This window comes from Megalops cyprinoides, chromosome 19 (genome assembly GCF_013368585.1).
Source record: "Megalops cyprinoides isolate fMegCyp1 chromosome 19, fMegCyp1.pri, whole genome shotgun sequence".
NCBI classification, from domain to species: Eukaryota; Metazoa; Chordata; class Actinopteri; order Elopiformes; family Megalopidae; genus Megalops; species Megalops cyprinoides.
The window spans coordinates 11608940-11631756 of NC_050601.1; the positions used below are offsets into that span (position 1 = coordinate 11608940).

Sequence of the window (22817 nt, forward strand, 5' to 3'; positions counted from 1 at the left end):
GACCCTCCAGATTGGTGGTGGCTCCCGGCCTGTCTGCAGGGCCAGCTGGTGAAAGGGAGGTGTGTTATATTATGGTATACAGACTGGTGCTGGAAGCGCTAACCTCTGCTTATGAACTCTTAGAAAATGTGTCCAGAATGCATCGTGTGGACTCTACGCACACATATCCCTCATTACTATGAAAGGAAAATGCGTGCTCATTTTGTGATTTGGGTCAAGAAAGGTTGCACTCTGCTGCAAGGCTGCCTATGATGTGACTACAGCGTTCACCCTCGCAGCACGTCAGATGGGCCATCATGCCACAATGAGAGACACTGCTGCATTTAAGGACTACGACACTTTAGAATAAGTCAAGTCGGACGCTTTAGCATCACCCAGTACAATAAGACACAAGTAACGCACAGACAGCATACTGCACACCGCCAGTGGCCTGCAGACAGTAAGCACAGACTAAAAAGAGAACGCAAGTTTTGCAGCCAGGGAGAGTGCAGCAGAGAAACAAAGACTGACACTAAAGTCAACAGAGTGGAGGAAACCCGAGATGGAGAGGCGTAAAGGGACAGGCGTGACATGGAAAGTAACACTGACACATAATCACCTTTAGTGACAGAGAGAGAAGAGCTGTTGTAACACTTTGGAGTTGCTCTTTTGTACAGCATTTAACAGCATTTTAGCATTGAAATTCACACCGGCTTTTTTACGTTATTGATGTTTTTGATTGCTATAGCACTTAGTCTGTGTTTTCAGTACATCACTGGTTATTGCAGACCTATGTGACACACTGACGCTTCGGTTCTCAAATGCTGTCCGATGGTTTTTGTATGAACTGCTGTTAACGTCACCTTATGACACATCCTTGTGTGCTTGGCTTTTTAAGTCGCTGTAACTAAGAGGGTCTGTTAAATGATTGTGTGTAAATGTAGACATGCACGTGAGCTACCTTGAGAGTGCCGATGTCCTCCGTCCGCACCACAAACTCATCCCTCTCTCGGAATATGCCCTCGCCCCCACTCTCGCTGTCCTCCTCCTCGCTCTCTCCAGCGATCGCCGCGTTCGCCTGCTTCTTGGCCAAGTGCAGGGGCGTTATCTGGGGCGCGGGGGCATCTTCTGGGGTAGGGGGTGACGGCGGGGAGGGTGGGGAAGGGTCGGGGGGAGGGGAGGAGGACGGGGGAGGCGTGGTGGATGGAGGGAGAGTCGGAGGTAGAGGGGAAGGAGAGGGGAGGGAAGGGGGGAGGGGGCTGGTGGGCTGGGATGGCTGCTGGTCGTGCTGTTCGTCCTGCAGGGGGAGGGGGGATGGGAGAGAGAGGGGGGGCGGAGGGAGAGGGGAGGGAGACGATGAAGTAGGGGGAGACGGGGACAGAGACGGAGGCGATGGGGGTGCTGGCGCAGGAGGAGGTTCAGAGGGGGAATCTGAGTGAAGAAGAGAGGGATGCAGAAATTTATTAATTTTGCAAACTGAGAATTCATTTCACTGTGATGCCATTAAGATGCATTTGTCAGTGGGAATATACTACCACACTGGGAATAACCCTCCAACACATAAAATAAATCAATAAAACATTTCAGGTTGAAAGCAGTCTCAATTGTTAAATGCTATATTAAAGGGACACATACACACAAACATTTTAAAATATTTGTACATGATACATTACAAACCAGAATGTAGTCACACAGTCACTACCTAAATTGGGGTCATATTAACAATTATAAAGGAGGGGGCCGCTAATACTGTATCACGCTGTAGTGAAAGATTTGTGTATTTGTTTTTCTGTTTGAAAAAATTCCAGTGTGATGTCATAGTCATTGATATTTATGACATTACATGGCATATTTTGATGTTATGTCAGGGCACAACACAGACACGTCATTCAAAGATCCTTAAAGTAACTCTCTTACCATCCACCTTAGGTACACCGAGCAGCTCCAGCTCTGGTTCTCTCTCTTCTTCATCCGCGCTTTCCCTCCTCTCTTCAACTTTCTGTTCCTCTTCCTCTTCCACCCCCTCCTCCTCCTCTTCCTCCTCCCTCTCCTCCTCCCTCTCCTCCTCCTCCTCCTCCTCCCTGTCATCCTGCCTCTCCAGCTCTGCAGCCTCCGGGGACGGCGTGCTCATATCTGGGGCAGGCGGGGGGCTGAGGGGCGGAGGCTCCTGCTGGGGGGGCGGGGACGGGTCTAGAGGGGGCGGGGCCAGCGGCGGGGGCTGGGGCGTGTCGTAGAGGGCAGAGATGGCAGAGGAGATGCTCTTCTGCAGGTCCTGGTTCTTGCTGACGGAGTCCTCCTCGTCCGAGGAGAAGGAGGGCAGGGTCTCCAGGTTCCGTTTCAGCTCCTCGTCCAGCCTCTTGCAGGGGCTGGGGCAGTTGCTGAGACCCAGCCCTCCTTCCCCGTCTCCCTCCCCGAACGGAGGAGGGGGAGGCGGGGGTGGCGGAGGAGGGGGCGGGGACAGGGGGTGAATTCCGGCTTTGCCGGGGGAGGAGTTGGCGCTCTCAGGCCCTCCGGACACCCCTGGCCCCATGACAGCCCCAGGAGCGTTTTGTCTTTTCCCCGATTTCAGGAAGTCCAGGAAGGAGGCCATGAAGCCAGACTTCATCTCTGATTGTTTCTCGTCCACCTGGGTGCGGGGTGGATGGGGAGTAGGAAAAGGAGGGATGAATGGCAGAACAAACAGAAATAAAGATTAATACAGACCCCTGGACATGGGCTCTCACATAGTATGGGGGCACAAGCTGTTTTTCTTTATGAAGCTGGAGTTTCTCACTGTCTATAAGAAGTTGATGTACACGCTCTCCCAGACTGTAACAGCTAGTGTCACGTTATAGGCTTCTGTGTGCTGAGGTGTGAATGCCAAGAAAAGTAAGATGTAAATAAAGGAGGAATGGAATGCAAAAAGAACTCTGTAGAATTCTTCACCATGAAAACCTGGCAACCCCTAGGCTGGGACAGAATAATAAATATGCCGCAATAGTAAATGAGATAGCTATTGTGTGTTTGACAGGGCATTCCACACAGTTCTGCAAGATCTGTGACCCCCACAGAGGGATACATAGCAGGGTTCTGGTGGTCTGCCAAGAGGGACGCCTCACTCTGACCCGCAAATTGCATTTCCACAGAAAAACGACACTCATGGTCAAGCGGAACATGTATCTATTCCGAAGGGATCAATCCGAGACAAAGACAACATTTATGTTCATGATGCTGCAAAATGAACTACGCTCGATGTCAAAAAGTATTTATAAAAAAAATACTTAATAAATATTTAATAAAAAATAGTGTAACTTTGAGTGCGATCCTGTAGAAGTCACTATATGGTACTATATGCCACACTAATGCAGGATCAGAGCATATATACAGCTGCCTTATGGCCACTGGTGCTCTGTGGAAAAACCCAGCTATTCATTCCTACCCACAGCTGTCAGGCTTTTGAATGATTCTATTCAAGCAATATTCAGTTGTTTAGTCTGAGCGAATTTCAATGAGAGGACTTGAATGTATTTTAATTTTGAGCATTTGGATGATGTAATTTTCGTATATTTTAATGAATGTAATATATTTTAATGATTCCATTTTAGCAGTTCTCATTTCTAGGACAGTGACTGGAGCAGTGACATTTGCACACTTCATTTATACTTAATATTTACACATTATGTACAGAACATGTCTATTGAATGAATTTGCTTGTGCTCATATTCTCATTACCTTTAGCACTATACCCATTTGTTTATGCTAATGTGTTTATCCCCTTATTAACAAACTAATTTCCCTGTCAGAATTAACTGTTTTGTACTGTATTGTGACCTAATGGCGCCTACAGACTGTGAGACTTCAGCAATCTTATAAGTTTACTGCAAGCCACACTGTGCGACATGGATCTAATAAACTTGGGTACGACAGCAAGTTTGATGTATGTAGACTGTACGATGATAACACCAACTGAATCGTAGGCCACGACGCAAGTCAATATACAAGAACAAAACATCATCAGCGCTGGATGGTTAGTAGACATAGCTCGTGGCAGCAGTCACATTGTGAGATGGACATCCTAAATTTCTGACACTGTCAGAATTTTGTCCCTGGCTATCTTTGGTCGCAAGACCGTGACAATGGTCATCTTTGAACCTCTTTCACAGTGCCGCGTAGCACCACCATTTTGGAGCCACGACCAAAGATATCGCCACGTTTCTTTCACGTTGGTCATCTTTCGTCTGGGACAGCCCAAGATCGCACAGTGTATACCCACCACAAGAAGTGAAAAATTCCAAACATTTCTTTGGCTGAGCAAAGAGCAGTTCATCTAACTTAACACCAGAGAGCAGTAGTGAGAGTTGCTACTGTACCCGTGTGACAGCCACCTAGTAGACATTTAGGTCTACATTCAATCAAACAACCTCAACAGAATATTTAAGCATGCTTATGTTTTTTTTTCTACTCATCGCAATGACAGCTGAATCCATATTGTTGTGATGGTAACAAGAAAGTAGCACTTGCTTTCTTCACTACTTTGCACTACAGCTGCATTGAATACAAGCTTGCAATTTAAATGTCCTAGTTACCATAAAAGGTAAAGCCCAGTCTGGGGGGGAAGTAACTGCAAACCATTAGGCCAGAGTACCTAATAAAATGAGGGGTCAAAGACGGAGTCAAGGGTTTGCCAAATCTGTAGCTGTTTCAGCATTTTTGCATTTCAGAAAATAAGCGTGTTGATTTTTAAGCAGCAATGCTTAAAGGGATTTTTTTTTTCAGGACTGCGTGAGAGATATGCAGGGAAAAGATCTCACTTCTGCAGGACATGAAGCTGTTCAGACAAACCATGTGACTTCATTCCACCAACCCCGGCAGGGTACACTTCTGTCACTATCAGATTACTTAAGCAGGAAGGTGCAATTTATACATTAGCATTCTTCTGAACTTTACTACACAGATTGTCTCAAAACAGACTCATTCATGGAAGGCCTGTTCAGGATTGTAACCCTGCCTCAGTCCCTCTGACTGGGCCATGAATTCATTCTTTTGTGGTCATGGTCATTTATTTAGTGAGATAATGTCATATCTTCTCAAGATGATTTTACGGCCCAAGTGATTTCCAAAACATTAAATTATTTTCTATTGTTAGACCCAATATTTTGAAGTGAAGATTCGCTGGATTCAACAACAGCAAACTGACGAGGACACTTAATGCAAGAATAAAGACTCCACAACACAGGAATAATTTCATAAACTTTGCATAAACTCAGAAGGCTTAAAACCTTGTGTTTTTAGCGCAATAGCTGTGAAGGTTTTTTATGAAGTACACAGCAATTCTGACACATTTCACATCAGAAAGCATACTTTCTAAAAGAAAAGCTAACTGCCATTTTACATATAAAACACCCGTGTTATCTGCAGGAAACTGGATGGACTGAAATTCGACCTGAGTGAAGTACGCACAGAGACTGTGAGTCACAAGCAAGATTGTGCACTCTACATTCCGTCCTGTTAGGGCCAAAGAGTTCCGGGTCGACACAGTGAATAAATATTCATGAGCTGGCAGGCCTGGCACATGTTTTGTTTCACAATGAGTTGGTGCTTCAGAACATCTACACAAATCGAGAGGAATTACAGTTAAAACTGGTAATGTTCTCATTGCTAACATTCAGACAAGCAGTCCTTTACATTTTCTTCAGTTCACCAGGGCAGGAAGAGTAATTGCAATGAGAAGCAGATCACCTCAGATAGCATGTTATTGAACACCCAGTGAACACAGCACAAGTGTTTTGAATTTAAGGATGGGGTCAGCATGGAGTCAGCCAATGAGTTTAGATTAGTATCTCTCCCTTCATATCTCTACCCTGACATAAATCACAACAGCAGAAGCAATGGCACTAACACATTTCTAAATCCAGTTGCATCAGAGGCATTTTTGGCATTCACAGACATAAATTTAAAACCAAAACTTCATTCCTGATGTTCATGTTATTCAGTAACTGTCAGTAAACCATCCCCTTCTTTCCCCTAAACTTGGTCCCTTTCTTCCCTCCACCTCTTACCTCTTGGGCTTTCTGTTTGATCTTCTCCTGGTTTCTGTTCATGTCCAGATTCCCTGTGGGTCCAGGACTCAGACCCAGAGAGGGGGCCGACCCGACTGACCCATCTGACAGAACCGGGTCGGTGCTGGACAGGGAGTCAGTTCTCAGGATGGGATCAGAGGAGGCTGCAGGGGGCACGGGCAGTTTGATCTGAGAGAGAGGGGTGGGAAAGTATTGATATGAAGAATCAATAAGGAATAGGGAGTGAGATTATTGCCATTTAGCAGATACTCTTAACCAGAGCAACTTACATTGGTTACAGTTTATAAATGTTATCCATTTATACAGCTGGATATTTACTGAGGCAATTCTGGGTTAAGTACCTTGCCTAAGGGTACAGCAGCAGCCAATATCCCATCTTTCATCCACTTTGCTTTACAACCTCCATGACCACTCCACCACACATTGTCAGCAATCCACCAATCATTTACCACCACATCACACCGCGCCACCTCTCACCTTGATGGGTCTGATGGGCTCCTGATGCTGCTGCTGCAGTTGATGGGGTTGCTGTTGAAGATGTGGGTGCTGCCCTTTATTGGCCTCTGTGGCAGCTCTGTGCATGTCAATCATCGCATCTTCTCTCTTGCCTCTTCCTCTGCCCCTCCCTCTGCCCCTGCGGCTCTCTCCTCCGAACCCTGACCCCATTCCTCCCATCATCGCTCTGCAGTGGGGGGGCTCTGGCAGGGGGCGAATTCGCGGTCTGCCTCTGGGCCTCGGGGGGCCTTCCCTTTTAGGTTTGGTGGGTTTTCGGCCCCTCTTCTTAGGCCCATCCTGGTGCATAAGCTGTGGGGGCGGGCCCAGGGAGGAGTACTGAGAAGGGTGGCAAAAGTCTAGGTCCCCCATTAGGGGACTCAGAGCCCCTCCTGACTTCCTACAACTGGACACCAGGTCTGGGAGTAGGTCTGGGAGCCTCCTGCTGTTCAGCCGGATGTCTGCTGGCACGTCTGCTTTGTCCTCGTCGTCTTCGAACTCGTACTCCTGTGCATAGTTCTTTTTTGGCAGGGAGTTGGGGTCGCGCCTCTGTTTGAGGAGGTGAAACGAGCTGGTCTTCAGGAGCTTCTTGGGTCGAGAGGAGCAGAAAATGGGCGAGGTCAGCCCGCCGGTGTTGGGCGCTCCTCCCAACCCCGCCCCTCCCAGCATCTTGTTCCCTGAGCCGTCGTTGGCCCCAGCTCCTCCCATCCCCATGCTGGAGCTCTGGGACTGGATCAGGCCCAGCTGCTCGGTGTTGACCGTGGACGGCAGCTCATGCGCTTTCAGGGAGTCCAGGTCCAGGTGCATGGTGCCATTCCCGGACTCTGAGAGGCTGTGGCAGTACTGCCCGTACCCTTGATCGCTGTGGTGTCCCAGCATGTCGTAGCTTCCGCCCACTCCGGAGTTCTTAACCCCCTCCATGCCCTCCTGCCCCCGGCGTGCGTCCGGAACCCCTTCCTGCCCCACCTGGGCTGCCCCTCCGCCTCCGCTGCAGCTGGACTTGTAGTCGTCCGAGCAGAACATGTCCTCCATCCCCGGGAAGAAGGAGCGGTCCTCGTCCTGCAGGAGGGAGTCGGGGAAGCAGATGGAGGTCAGAGGAACGAACCTCTGCTGCTGGTTCTGACCTGGCTTCCCCACGGGGCTCCCGGTGTCGAACTGGTGCTCCTTGAGCTGCTCCAGCTGGGCCTGGGGGATGGGGGCGTCCGGCTCCCGCTGCGGCTGCTGCTGGGGGGGGCCGGCGCTGCCGGCCAGGTGGTGCGGGTGCGCGTGGGGGTGGGGGTGGTGGGAGTGCGGGTGCTGGTGATGCGGGTGGGGGTGCGGCGGGTGGTGAGGGGCCATGTGGTGCAAGTGGGAAGGGGCCGATAAGCCCAGGTCGGGCTCGGAGAGGAAGTCGTGCAGCTCGGAGGCGGGGTGCGGGGGATGGTGAGGCTGGTGATGGGGTGGGAGTCTATGCTGCTGTTGCTGCTGCTGCTGCTGCTGCTGCCTGTGTCGGTCGCCGCCACCCCCGTCTCCTCCTCCGCCTCTCTCCGCGCCTCCGCCCACCTCCCTGCCGGAGGTCTGAGAGAGGGAGTGCTCCAGCATGTCTAACGGCGACACCGAGTTCTGGCCGGGCTGGCTCTGGTCCCGCTGGGGCCCGCGGCCGTAATGGGCCTCCAAAGCCTGGGACTGGAGCTGGAGCTGCAGCTGAGAGGACTGGGGCTGGGTCTCCCCTGCCGCCCCTCCCGCCCCCCCTCCAGCCCCCCCCATCATGGCCTGCGGGCCCATCGAATGCTGCTGCTGCGCCTGCGGGTCCATCTTATTGCGGGCGGAGTGGGACAGCACAGACTGGAGGAGGTGGGCGGATGGGGGCTGCTGGGGTTGGTCTGGAGGGGAATCCATGAGGGAGAGGTTAGCCTGGGATTGTCGCTGCTGCTGCTGCTGCTGCTGCTGACGCTGCTGCTGCTGCAGGTCGGGGGTCTTGCGCAGGTAGGGCAAATCCGACGGGTCCTGGGGCTTTTTGAGCTCGAGGTGGGGGTGGGAGTGAGGGTGGGGGTGCTGGGGGTGCTGATGGTGCGAGGGGTGGTGCGGGAGCGGGTGCTGAGCGTAGGGGTCGGCCCGGCTGTAGTGCACCACCGAGCCCATGGAGTCGTGGTGGTGGGGGTGGGGGTGGGGGTGCGTCTGGTCTGCGCCCCCTCTCCCCCCACAGCTGCCTCCCGCTCCTCCTCTCTCATTCTTCGCCTGCTGCTGCTTCTTCATCGACATCTCCAGCTGGCCGTCGAGACCCCCCCCTGCCCCTCCCGCCCCCGCCGCGGGCACGCCGGCCGAGGACGTAGCGCTGTTCGTGCGGATGACGCTCTGGAGGTGGTACCTCTCCTCAGAGCTCTTGCTCAGTTCGTACGCCAGGCCCTTGCTGCTGTCCGGGGCCTGCGAGAGGGGCTGGGGCTGGGGAGGGGGGGGCGGCTGCGGAGGCTGCTGGGGGTGATGCTGGGAGGGGTGGGGTGCTGGGCTCTGGGCCTGCAGGAGGTGCTGGATCAGAAAGTCGTCGTCATCGTCTTCATCTTCTTGTGATCTCTGCACTCCCAGCATGTCAGGGTCAGACTTAGCTTTGGGAGGAGTAGGGTGGTACGCCTGAGGGGGTCCTCGGGTGTCAGGGTAGCCCTGCGGGGAGGACAGGAAGGCAGGGGAGAGGACGGAGGAGAGGTATTTGTTGCCTCCTGCTCCCCCGGGGGACTGAGCGGGGCGGGTAGGGGCGGGAGAGTGCAGCCCTGGACGGATTATTCCAGAGTTGCCCGAGGGGGAGGGGCTGGAGTCTGGGAGGTGGTAGGAGCTGCCTCCACCTCCACTCCCTACGCTGCTGCCTCCTCCTCCCGACCCTCCACCACCTCCACCAGCACCTCCGCCCGCACTGCCACCTGCTCCAGACCCTGTGCTCCCTCCCGCTGAGCCTCCACCCCCTCCTGACCCTAAAAGAGCAGGGGAGTGTCCCGGTCCACCGTAGCCCAGGGAGGGACTCCCAGCTCCTCCAAGCGAAGGCGGGAGCGAGCCGTACCCCGAATCTGCCCCGTACACCACCTCTGCCGAAAACGACCGCCCTGCTCCCCCCAAGCTCCCGTACCCTTTCCCAGCGCCCCCTCCTGAGCTCAGGTCCTGCGCTTGGGGGGAGTTGAAGCCCCCGTAGGGCTGGGAGAGGTGCGAGGAAGGGGGCTGGCTGGGGGAATATGACTGGGGCTGCTGCTGGGGTGGGGTCTGGCCGGAGAGCGTCGCTGACGGCTTGACCGGGGCGACGGGGGAGCCGTAGCCCGAGAGGCAGGGTTTGGGAGGGGCCTGCTGGGCAGAGGCGGAGGAGGCGGGTGGGGGCGGCGGAGGGGGTGGAGGGGGGGCAGACTGCGGCGGGGGCTGCTGTCTGGAGGGGGCGGTGGTGGAGTTGGAGGTGGGGTTGGAGTTGGAAGAGGATGACGAGGACGAGGACGACGACGTGGACGAGGCAGAGGGAGGTGTGTGGGGGGTGCGGGACGAGGACCCCGACCCGGAGGAGGAGTAGCCGCTGCTGGAGCTGCTCTTTGCCCCCTTACCCGCGCCCCCCGAGGAGGAGGATGATGTGGAGGGGGTGTAGGGTGGCTGGATGATGGGGCGGTACACTTGATCTGACCTGGGGGAGGGTTTGGGGTCAGAGGAAGGGCTCTGGTCACCCAGGGGGCTGCAGGAGACTCCCGTGTGCCTGTGGTGGGCGATCTGCTGATACCCAGACGTCCCGCAGCTGAGGTAGTGCTGCAGGGAGTGGGGCGTGGAGGAGGACAGCTGGGGCTGGGAGGGGGAGGGCCGCTGGTAGTGCTTAATCACGCTGTCCTGCCTGGGGATGGCCCTTTCCTGGGGCGGCGGCTGGGGAGGAGCCGGAGCCGAGGAGAACACAGAGGCGTTGTACAGCTGGGAGGACTGGTCCTGGAGCTGGGAAGAGAGGAGGTTGAACTGGGGCGGGGGCAGGTGGCGGGTGGAGGAGCTAGAGGGGGCTTGGGGAGGGGGCAGCGGGGGACCCGTGGGGTCCTGCCCTCCTCTATAAGCTGCACCTTGCGAGGACAGCAGGCGGTCAAAGCCTAAACTGGACTGAGAGGGGGTCTTGATGTGCAACAGTGGGTCGTGGGGGGAAAGGAGTCCGTTCGACGTGGGACTGAATGTGGGTGTGTCCTGGAGGGAGAGCGAGGGGGTGACCCCGGGGAAGGAGCGCCCCGAAAACGAGGCGGGGTGCTGGTAGGCAGAGAGTGCAGAGGAGGAGGGGAAGCTGCCAGACCCAGGGAGGGCACCAGAAATGAAGAGCTCGGCAGGGGCTGGGGTGTGCATGGCTGTGGGTGACAGAGAGAAGGAAGAAGAAAGAGAAGTTATTTCATACCGGGACAGTTATCAGCGCTGAAACTGTGCATCCAAAATGTGGAAATCACATAAACAACATGATATACAGAGCAATCTACTCAATACCCCCACTTCCGCCAAGAAAAATCTGGGGTCATGAAGTGGAGAGGGATATTAAGTTAGTCTGTGCTGTATAAGTGCTGTTATTATAATACTCCACATCAAAGATATATACTCATAACTACTCAATATTTAACTGTTTAACAGCTGTATTTGAAACATCAACGCCACTAACAGTCAAGACACATTTTTGTACTGCAGTTTTGCATGAATGTAACTTTTACAATAAAACAGGTTTTCTGTAATTACTAGGTAATTATTAGCTAATCATTACGTAATGTTACTAGATTTTTCTAAATACGCTGACATAAATGACCTCGTAGTCCCACGTGCGAACACAGAATCAAACTACAGCTATCCTGCTACTTTATCAAGGCATTACTTAAACAAAGGAAACAAATTTGCGTTAATTACCTTGATGAAAACACACTCACTGTAAAGGAGAAAAAAGATTGTATCTTCATTTTCTTTGAGCCAGAGCTCAGCATTCTTATTTAAAAAAAAAAAAAAAAAAAAAACAAGACATAAAGCACATTGCTGCTACCTGCTGCTACCTGCTGCACCTGGACGGTGAGCTAAACACGTGACATGTGCATGTGGCTGTGCTATCAGAGCCGGTGCACTACAGTCCATACCTTTTTTCCCAGAAGGATACAATGGAGAAAATGTATGTTTTTATGACCAAAGTAATGGTTTAGTGATTATCCTTGAGATACATCTGTAACCTGTATGAAAATGTGGAATTTATTGGTATTATTTTTTAACAGCAGCTGTACACACATTTACAGCAAGTTGTTTTTTTACTATCCTTTTGTTTAGACAAGAGCTTAATTGTGCTGCTGTCCAGAAAGACTTGCGTCTGAGAATCAGCAGAGCCCACTTACAGATGTGGAAATAAGACTTACCATCTTACCACCTAGTCTCTAATGCTAGATATCAAAATGTATATGCTACAAGACTAGTGCTACCAGCTGGGTTCAAATGCTGTCAAGAATGATCACAGCATGGTTGTTACTCTCATTTTTCTCAAATCTTAATCAAAATGTACCTGTATGCTTAAATGTACTGTAAGCTCATTTGTGTGTGTGCGCTCTGTGAGATAGGCAGCGCGAGTTCACGTTGACCTTACACAGAACCGTGCAGTTACAAAAAGTGACCATATCAGTGAGTGGATTTCTAGGTGGATACACTGAACAAGGAAACCGTCGGGGAGGGGAAATAGTTTTTTAAAAGCCAAATGGGATGGGGAATTAAGTGAGGTAACATTAACAAAAGTGCACCTATAGAAGTGAAGTGCAGAAAACCCAGCACTTAATATTGATACACTAAAGACACAAGACATTCACAGCTAAGTACAAACACACTAACGCTAGGCTTGTGACATTCGATTAAGTCAGTATATTTTACTGAAACGCAGCTGAATATAGTAATACTGGAGGTGGGCTTTGCTACATGCACCTTTTAAACTTACCAAACGGTCACACTGAACACACAGCTAGCACAGTCTCACCTGTCTGCCATGACGGGGTGCGGAACTGCGAGAGGAGAGATGAGGCAGAGGGGGGAGGCTGTGGACCCCTGGACTCCAGAGCTGAAATTAGGTTCATGACGGAGGCATCGGGACCAGAGGGGCTGGCATGGTGCAAGCCAGTGTCAAACAGGCCAGAGAGCCCTGAATGGACAGTAATACAGAGATCAGTCTGACTTTACAGAATATGGAGGGGAGTCCGACACAAGAAAAGACTGCATGTATTTCCTTCACACTGACATAAACAGAGGGTAATAGACACTATGTGTTTCAGACAGGAAACACATGTGTTGACTCGTGTATAACCAGTGAATTCAACAAACAAAATGTGGAATTACGAATTTAGGAAAAGCCAATCTGTCAAAAATTTTAAATCTACTGCACAATAACAAAAGACAAATGGACAGATGAAATTATATGTGCAGGTAATAATGAAAACTAACAGATGGAGCACTCTTAGATGTGATGAGAGGGGAAAAAAAGGAATTACACTCTACGATGGTATACAGATATTACAGATGTTGTGTCACTCACCCAAACTTCGCCCGGCTGCCCCCCAGGCACCCCCCTGCCCAGAGCTGGCTGGGTGGTGATTGGCTGCATAGCCCTGCAAAGGGTGGGGCGTAGCATATGCTTGCCGATGGAGAAGCTCAGAATCTGGGTGGGATGACCTGGAGCTCCCATACACCAGACTAACAGGCATGAAAGAAAGACAGGAGTAAATATAATAAAGTTCTGTTTTTAATCAGCTAAGTTTTCACATAAATCCACTCAGCTCCACATGCATACTGAAATATCTGACAAGTCATGAACACCCTGAACACAGTAATCTTACATAATACATTTGCTAGGAAAAATGGATATGGTCATGACACACAAGATGTCTTGGAATCAATCCTGCGTGGAAAGGCACAAATGTGTGATCATCAGATAAAAAACTCAAAACAAAGAAGAGAGTGTCCACAACTCAATTTAGGTAGTCTCCTTTAAGGGCTCTTTTACAAATACCCATTTGCTCTCAGAACACAAACACTGGGGTAATGCAATACTTTCTTTCTGCTCACACAAAATTAGTATATTTTAAAACTTGGCATAAACACACTGGCACTGGCTACATGAGCACAGATAGCGCAGAGGGCACTGAACCTCTTTACTGAGTTTTCAAATTAGCCAAAATGACAAGACCTTATTCGGAAAACACCAGCAGTGTGTACTTTCTAACATATCTTTGCCGACTAATCTCAGGATAGATCAAAGACAAATGCTTGAAACTCCTAACAACCTAAGAGCAGACATTTCTCAAATAGCAACTGTTTATTCTTCTGATTTCTATTTTGGGAGACTGTCTACCACATTGTTACCATCTCCCCTGATTGGCTGGTGAAGCAGTGGGTGGGAGCAGTTGTGTGAATGTGAAATGCAAATGGAACCACGAACTGGACTCTGACAGCCTTTTGGATTCTAGATCATGGTTTGTGGTTCTAGTTCTCCTCGGGTTCTGACTGCAGAAAAGTCCTTAAGGGTACCTTCTTAAAGAAGAAATTCTCATTACCATCATAATACGTGGGCTGGTCCATGCCAGAGAAACATCACCTCCATCAAGGCTGAGCAGGCATGGTGTATTTAAACGTTTGGCAAAGTGAAATCACAGGTACTACCTTTCAGTCAGGCCAAAACCACTGAAAGTGTCCTCTTCAACTTCCTACCATATCTTCCTGCTTACCTTTGGTAAAACTGAAAACATAGTCTTAATCTACTACCTTACTAACTAAAAACATGGAAAATCTTCATTTTGACTGCAAAATGACTTTTAAGCTCTTCCAGTCAGAAACCCTCAAAATTAAGGCTGTCAAGGACTAAAAAGTAGTCTCCAGCATTCTGCTTGAAGCTGAAAAATCCCATCAAATACAAGATGCTGAAAGCACAAAAAAAAAAATCTCAAGGAAAAGAACTTATGACATATTCAACACATGCAGTAGAGTACTCCTTCCTCAACTGTTCTAAATGCCATTGCAAATAATTGGCCAATGACCACTATTACATGGCTGGAACTCATTACCTTGTTGCTAAGCCAGTTACTGGAAAGTACTTAGGGGATGATGAAAGCACTTTCTAGTGTATTATCACTGTTTGATTTAAATTGTGTCAAATGGCGGTCTTTAAATCTTTTCCCACAAGACATGTTACAAGTAGGGGTGCAACGGATCACAAAACCCACGGCTTGGATCGTATCAGGGTTTTTAAGTCACGGATCGGATCATTTTTCGGATCAGCAAAAAAAAGGGAGACAAACTTTGCTTTCCATTTATAACTTAAAGAACTTAAAGAACACTTAAAGCAAGGAACTTTTGCCCATGGTCTTAAATGAAAACAACATTCAAGATGTCCAATGTTTAAATAAAATCTAAAAATAAAATATTCAATACTCAATTGTTAAAGTGCAATATGAGCGCTTGTTCTGTATATATATATATATATATATATATATATATTTTTTTTTACACTTGGTCGTTGGACTTAACTGCCAGAAGACTGCTTTGCAATTAATCCGGGGTTCACATGCTTGCTGAACCGTGGAGGGGGATCCATACGGATCACGGTCTGCGGAACTACGGTCCGTTACACCACTAGTTACAAGTGTGTCCTAATTCTACAAGTGATTCGACACTTCTCAGCTTTTAATTTGATTTAAAATGCTACATTGGAGGAAATGTTTGTTTACATGTTTATGCTGATCATGTCACATTAAAAATGCACACAACTGCACCCACCTGAAAAAAATGCTGCATCACATATTCGCTGTGACTATTTATATTGTTACTGTACCCACTTAATGCAGCAATACTGATTCAGCACAGATTATTCAAACATTCAGAGTGATAAAACAGAACATTAACAGATTTACATGAATCTGAAAAACATATGGATAAAAATTCTCAGAAATGATTAACTAAGCTGCCTGCTTGGTTCATCATAAAGAAGGCCATGTCTGATATTCACATGCACCTGCTGGTTAGATATTCAATACTGAACACTTCAAGGTATGGTGGATCTTGCTAAATAATTGGATCATGACTGACACTAGAGGGATGGCATCTTAAACTTCTATTCTGCTGCTTTTCCTGTTACCTTAATGGACAATTAAACCTTAAATCTACAATGTAATATGTTTCTTACCTTACAGAACATACTGAAAAGCAACCCGATTCACCATGAAGGAATCCCTATGATCGTTCATGCTCTAACACCAGTGTATGACATTACCCTGGATGCATGAGTGATGAATGAGTATTTGACCTAAATTCATGCAACAAGCTAGATCTTCCTGTCTCCATGAGCCTTGAAGCAAGACTTTTTTTATTAAAATGTTCACATTTCTTTCAAGATGTTTCATGAAATTGAGTGTAGTCCATTCCCTCCTGCCTTCATTTCCCGGAACGCACCCTTAAACATTCTCTAAATGCCTGTTAGCGTGAGGCTAGCACACAAATTAAAATGGACATGAACTAGCAATTCAAAATGGTGAGACACAAACCAGTTTAATACAAAAGGAGCTGATCAAGAACATTTAGAGTATTGAGCAGCACTGTGATTTAAAATGCAACCTTAATTGTTACCGTCTGGCCTGTACGGAGAGGCAGAATAGAAACAATGTATTTCATGCTTTGGAATTCCAATTCCACTAATTTGCCTTTCTTGTAGGTCAGATGTAAATGAGGCAAGCCAGACAGCAAATTAACCTGGGCCAAACATACTGTATCGTCATTGATCCCAGATACAACAGAAAGGTTGCTCAAGTCCAAAACTATAAATAATAAGAAAAATAACAAGAGTGAGTAAATTTCACAAGTGACCTCACTGCTTAATTTACAAAGATGATACATGACTGAAAATGAGGGCTGTGCTCATTTCAAATTAAGCTCCTCCTAACAGTGCAATTGCATTCTGACACAGCCTTGATAACAGGTGGAAAACAGGTTTATGGTCTCAAATGAATGGTTGTTAATCTTCATTAATACTGCTCCTGTGGATAGTTATTTCACTAGTAACTAGTGGATAGTAATTCACAGCATCTACAACCACGCAGGGCATAGTGGTCTCTCAGCATGGAAGGCCCTCAGGAATATCTGCTGGACAAGGCCGTAAATGTTACTGCCATCAGGGAGCTGAATTTGTGACCGGGGGGGGGGGGGGGGGGGGGAACGAGGACTGAAGGGTGACGGGCGGGGCACTGCAGATGTACCTTTCAGATCTACCAAATACCCAGCTGCGTATATGTATGATGTAAAATGTGGTGATACTGAGTGGTGAAAACGACAGGGAATGGAGGTTGGGAGGGTTGTCTGGGACTCTCAAGTGAACCCCCCCCAACAACAACCCAAAATTGCATGTAGCCTGACAACAGTTTGCGGTTTGAATTTCTGTACATTGGCAGCTTTATCAAAGCAGAACCAAATGTTATGTCTGACAGCCTCTTACTGGACTCCCGACATACCAATTGTATTAAACCTTGGAACATTAAGAACAAACATTAATTTAACACCAGCATCATCTGTAGTTAATCGGTGGGTATTAACCTGGTCTAAGAAGCTGAACAGATCTACTTGCAAGGTTACAGACAAGAATATCCAAAGTAAATAAATAAACAGCATCCATGCAAGTGCTATTACTGAACTTAACAGTTCAATCCAACTGAGTATGGTTCAGACGTAGACTCTCAAAAAGAAAATCATACTGCACAAATCATCCTTCATGTCTGCAGAATTGTATTTGATGTAAGAATACAATCATAAAAATTGAATATCTAGTGCAAGTTTAAATGCTATATAAAATATAGCATTTAAACTTGGACTAAATGGACATTTGTATATAAAATAAACAAATCAATAGCCAATTTCTAGATCCAGGTCACCCCTCTAATCAGTTCCATCATCAGCTGCAAAAATGACTGAACTACGAGAGTGAAGACATATTTCATTGCACATAATGGATAAGGGTCACTTAAACTGTTGTTCCACTGTAATCACCTCTATTCATTACTGACCTGGTGTCCAATGAAATGAAATGAATCTTGGGGAGACTTAAAACAATTACGAGGCTCTGAGTAAATACTCATGGGATCAGCACTGCTCTACAAAGGCAGGTAGTATATCATCTGAACCAGTGTCATCTGTAAATCTATGCAACTTCATTTAAAGCTGTTTTGTGCACACGGTAACAATACCCAGGTCTGGGTCCTCATACACCACTGTGAAGGGGAAAAGTGGCAGATAATCAAATATGAAACACTGCAACCTTATTTCTTTAATGACACACTCATAGATGCTCATAAGATACAATATTCACTTTTAAACAGACATTCTTACTTTAATGGCCTCTAATCATATATTTTGATAGGGCAATCTTTGAAGTGTCAGGTTCATCAATATCAAAAAATAAAAACAGAAAACAACCACAATTGATTCCATTCACACATTTTTTATTTGGCTGAGTGATGTCACAGAGTTACAGCTGAGAAAAAAATTATAAATGGTTAATGATATTTAAAAACTCTTCAGTAGATCAAGTACGGTCAAGAACTACAGCATATGAATGACATCAAGAATTCAAGAAGGGGATTATACATGGTGGGAATTACATAAATGAACATTAATCACAAATAGCTACGTATGTTGTCTAAAAGGTCAATCTATTAAAAAAAATTACAAAGAAAACATTACATTGGTATCACATGCGCTAAACGCATAGCATACTATCTACATCTAACTGAGAGACGCACATGCAACGCATTTTTTTCATGACATTAAGGTGTGGACACACGATGTCAAAGTTGTGGCTATCATAAAGACATTGTTGCAGGCACGTCAGTGCTCTGACATCAAAGACCTCGTTGACGAAATGAAATTTTGCACTGAAATGGATGTGTATTTCTGTCGTAAGCTTATCGTCTGATAAAAATTCAGAATTGGTGGCAATATTACAGTTAGTCGGCAGCACTCTACGTGCTTGTTTTCCAAGAAGAAAACATGCTGACATTTATGGACTCACAAAGGGAAGCAATCCCTAAAGGATATTGCACATTGTAGCATTTTATTTCAATCCCGTTCATTACTAGGATTTTTTTCCTTTAAAAGAACTAATGTGTGTATTTCACGTTGAGGTTTCTTTTTTTGTTTAGCTGCGCTCGTCTTGCACCTGCTTGTACTGTATGGTGGTAATGTTTAATGTCATCTCTGTTGTTTCAATCAGCCACCCCAATTTTCTGTTGAAGTAAAAGAAGGATAACAACATACAAAATATTCGAATAATTTTCATGATCGTCCAAAAGGTCAAGAAGGTATAGACATATTATTCGAAATCCACTTTGCCCACCCCAAATACCCAACTGATTTTTGTTTTCTTGTACATTGTCTTGTTGTTTACAGCCGGCCGTGTTTTCACAATAAGCTAAAGTTTAATTTGGCAGTGTAAAATGGTGAAATGGTAAGATCAATTTATAATTACTGGGGCATTTTTTGGTTTCGTGTACTGCCTATGGGTAGTCACACACTTGAGAATCAATCCAGCAACCACGGGGATATGAGCGCTGCTCCATAATACTAAAGCACACTGCTACTCACGTCTACTTAGTGGATAATGTAAAATTACTGACGATGTTATTTTAGGTCCATTCAACGAGTTAAGTGTTTTACATTTCCCGTGAAAATGTTAATGTAAAGTTAAAGAAACATAATAGCTGGTTTGTGTTATTCATTTGCTTTGTGTCACAAAATTCATAAACATTACCTAGTCCTCACATGTTTATTATGAACGTTCTCAATAACTATCGGAGTACGTAAACGCTTGCATAAAGAAAAGCAATATAGCTATAGTAGACCTTCTCGTACGTTGTTTGTACTTTTCTAGTTACTTCATTGCAAGGAACACATAGTTGACTAATTTATTCTGTGTTTATACCTTGACCTAAATAAATACTATGTCATATAGACCTATTGTTTAACTTTGCATGCAAATACAAGAAGAAGTAACGTTAAGTATGTCTAGATGTGGGCTGGGGATGTGAAATAGGTAAGAAAATGAAGTAACAGAACTCAACTTGTGAACTTGTTACACATGAAGTTCAGTGTGTGTGAGTGTGTGTATTAGCAGTATGTAACGTTAAATAACACAACATCCTTAACATCCTATTTACGATGTAACGTTTCAGTTACTAAAAACTGGCTAACGTTCGTTAAGTTTTTCAGAAAGTAGTCGAATTCGAATTAATTTATCATCTAAATCAGTTAACTTACATTATGAAGTTGTTCAGGTATTTATATTCTCCAACTTGTGGGCATAATTCAGGACGTTAATTCAATAACGTAAAATATGCAGGTACCTAACGTTAGTCTGATCTATTTAATATTGGGTAGCTAGCTGGCTTATGTTAGCAACATCACTAACATAAGACCAGGTCGTGCACACCGGACCAAAGACTTGTAGCTAATCCAAACATTTATATCCATGACATTTTACAATAATGTTTAAAATGTGTCCTCGACACTATAAAACAACACAACCGCCCATTTCGTACGTGCGCAGCGACATACCCAGTCAGACACTGCTACTACAAACAACATACAGGTACAGAGCAGTGAAATTTAGCTATATTGGTTGTCAGGGCGACCGGGAGCGAAGGCTGACTGGCTGTGGACTAATGTAGGCCGCGACCCTAGGCATTCGCTACAGCTAGCTAGCTAATTACACCTCCACATAAACACGGCATTAATCATTGTAACCGTCTGCAGCTCCAAGGTCCTTCTAATGGGCTATCCGAAATGACGAATAATTGGATTGTGATTAGCTTCCTGTCTAATGCCGCTTCTACCTTAACTGACAGAACAAATAAAAATGACATGTCTCATTGTTGGCTTGTCAGCTACCTGCGCCTCGTTTAGCTATGCTTTATCTTTCAAAGGTTAGCTGGACCAATGGTTTAGTAAGTTAGCTACTTTGCTAATGTTAGCTATGGCTAGCTACCTTGCATGTAAACTCGCTCCAATAATACTTAACTTACACAGTTATTAATCAAATTAAATATACTAACTACTTAAGACCAATCATTTAACATTTAACAATAACAGATAATGAATACCGATAAGGTTTCCTTAATTTGTGAAGCCTCCCGAAAATATAGTAGAGCGAATGTTAACCACAATATACGCTGAATCACGAGTTGGCTCGTAAGTTAGCAGCTAGCCAACACATGGGTTTTTAGGGTTACAACAAAATTATTTTAAGAATATTAGCTGTCATCCATGTTTTCTACCTGTGTACTTGTGTGAAGACCCAGACACAAGCTAGCTAGGTAACCAGCTGCCTAACTAGCTAACTTGGCTAGGAAGCTACCAGAATGTCCCGATAGGTTTGTCTCTAGTTTTAAATATAATTTGCATAATTGACTATGGTTAACCACTGGTATATTAAACATTCTGGCTAAATACACAGCTGGTATCATTTGTTAGTAGCTGGAAACGTGATCGTTAACCTGGTAAATAATTACAATGGCTAATATTGCATGCGATGTCATATGGCAATTTGGAAGTGGAATTCCTAAAGGGGCACTGTTTTATTAGATTGCACTGGCACACTTGTAGCTAGGCAGCTAGCTAGCAAGCAAGTGCTGTCAGCTTGCATACTCATTAATATATTATCATTATTCCATGCATAAGTTTTCTAAAGTGTTGCAAATCATGTGTGCTGTAATATCTGTACATAGCGAAAACACTCAATGATTTTGATCATTTCCTTCCTATGGGTAGAACTGGTTCCATTTGCACATAAAATAACATTGCACCACCCTAGAACGGCATACAGGCCATTCTATTTTCAACGACATAGAACATATAGTTAGCTAGCCAGCTAGCTATAAACTGTAACCAGCTAGCTGGCTAGCTATATTGGTCTCTGAAGGCATATGCCCCGCTAATTAGCCAAAAACATCGCTTTGTCAACACATTTCCTCAGCAATAAATTAACTAATTACATTAAGTCTGCGTCAAGACATCTCTGAAACGTAGCTATCTAACAGCGCAGTCTCTCTGCAAACAAAAAACACTTGATTTTTCTTTTTTGATGATACGATAGCTGCATCTCCTAACCCATCCCCCTCTTCTCGTCCCTCTCCCTCCTCTTTTTCTGCCTCTACCTTCCATACCACGCATTAACTCAATCGCATTCCTTGCATTTTCAAGATACCCCCTTCCCTGGTAATAACAATACTGGTTGCTATACCTGAATGACCCAAGCAATGAGCAATGTATCTTCACGCGCACTGAGAGCACAGATTACATTGAGTCCATTTGCATGGGCATTGTTACAGCTAGCGAGCTACCGTGAGCACATTTATGCATTCAATGTATGAAAGTACAGTGCATGAACACAAACGCTTACCTTGCCTTCGCCGACCTCTCATAACTCCATCCCGTTCCTGCGCCCAAATCACCAAATCCTGTACCAGGATAATTTCTATCCATTAAAGAAAAACGGGGGATGAAGATGGAGAGATAGTGAGGGTAAGGGGAAGGAAATATTCTAAATTCTAACACACTATTACTCCCTCTGTGTTTTTCCTCGGTTCAATGTCTATTTCTCTCGTTTCACAGGCAAGTCTTCAAGAATGGGAAACAGCATAGAGGGGGAGAGAAATGGAGGGAGGAGAAGGAGGAGGGGGAGATGGAGGATACAGAGAGGGAAGGAGGGGGTAGAATGGGGGGGTCCACACCAACCACCACCAAAAAAATCCGGTTTCTTCCTTCCTTCCCTCCCCTCTTTCGCTCCAGTATTTATTTCAATGTCTATTGTCCTTTTTCTCAGAGGAGACAGCAGTTGAACATCATTAGCGGCTAGCGAGCTAGCTATCAAGCTTGTCTGTGGAGAGCAAATTTCTGATGCACAGATATTACGCCCTTTCGGCTTTCACGTTTCCCCCTCTTTTAGCTAGCTAGGTAGCTGTCTAATTGTATTGATGCAGGATTGGAGGTTGCGAGTGTTTTGTTTTCATTAAGTTTACTAGCTTGCTAGTTATTAGCCAGTTAGCCAGTTTTCTGCATAAACTGTAATTTCCTAAAATGCATTTGCACGCACACCCCCTCTCCGAAATTGGTTGCGACGCATCAAAATAAGACTGACATGGTGTCTTCGTGTTCCTTTCCTTTTTACTAGTGTATAAAACACAACATGAATTGTCGCAGCGAGGTTTTCAATTAATTTCAATCCGCATACACAGCCTTCGAGTTAGAAAAATATGGGCCTCGATTTGGGAGATATTTTCAGTC

The 22817-nt window shown here is 46.2% G+C and overlaps 1 protein-coding gene across 2 annotated transcripts in view; it reads right to left on the reverse strand.

The window, feature by feature from the left end:
• prr12b (proline rich 12b) overlaps positions 1 to 22197 on the reverse strand; it is a 26410-nt gene extending 4213 nt beyond the window's left edge. For both annotated transcript variants that reach the window (XM_036552734.1, XM_036552733.1), the window contains exons 1-8: positions 21934 to 22197; positions 13036 to 13193; positions 12484 to 12645; positions 6516 to 10846; positions 6018 to 6206; positions 1897 to 2605; positions 941 to 1410; positions 1 to 45 (exon numbers count right to left, since the gene is read on the reverse strand). The exon at positions 1 to 45 is cut by the window's left edge and continues 72 nt beyond it. In XM_036552734.1, the coding sequence (XP_036408627.1) occupies positions 1 to 45; positions 941 to 1410; positions 1897 to 2605; positions 6018 to 6206; positions 6516 to 10846; positions 12484 to 12645; positions 13036 to 13193; positions 21934 to 22016 (6147 nt within the window). In that variant the 5' untranslated portion in view covers positions 22017 to 22197. The remainder of the gene's footprint in view (positions 46 to 940; positions 1411 to 1896; positions 2606 to 6017; positions 6207 to 6515; positions 10847 to 12483; positions 12646 to 13035; positions 13194 to 21933) is intronic.
• Between the last annotated feature and the right edge of the window lie 620 nt (positions 22198 to 22817).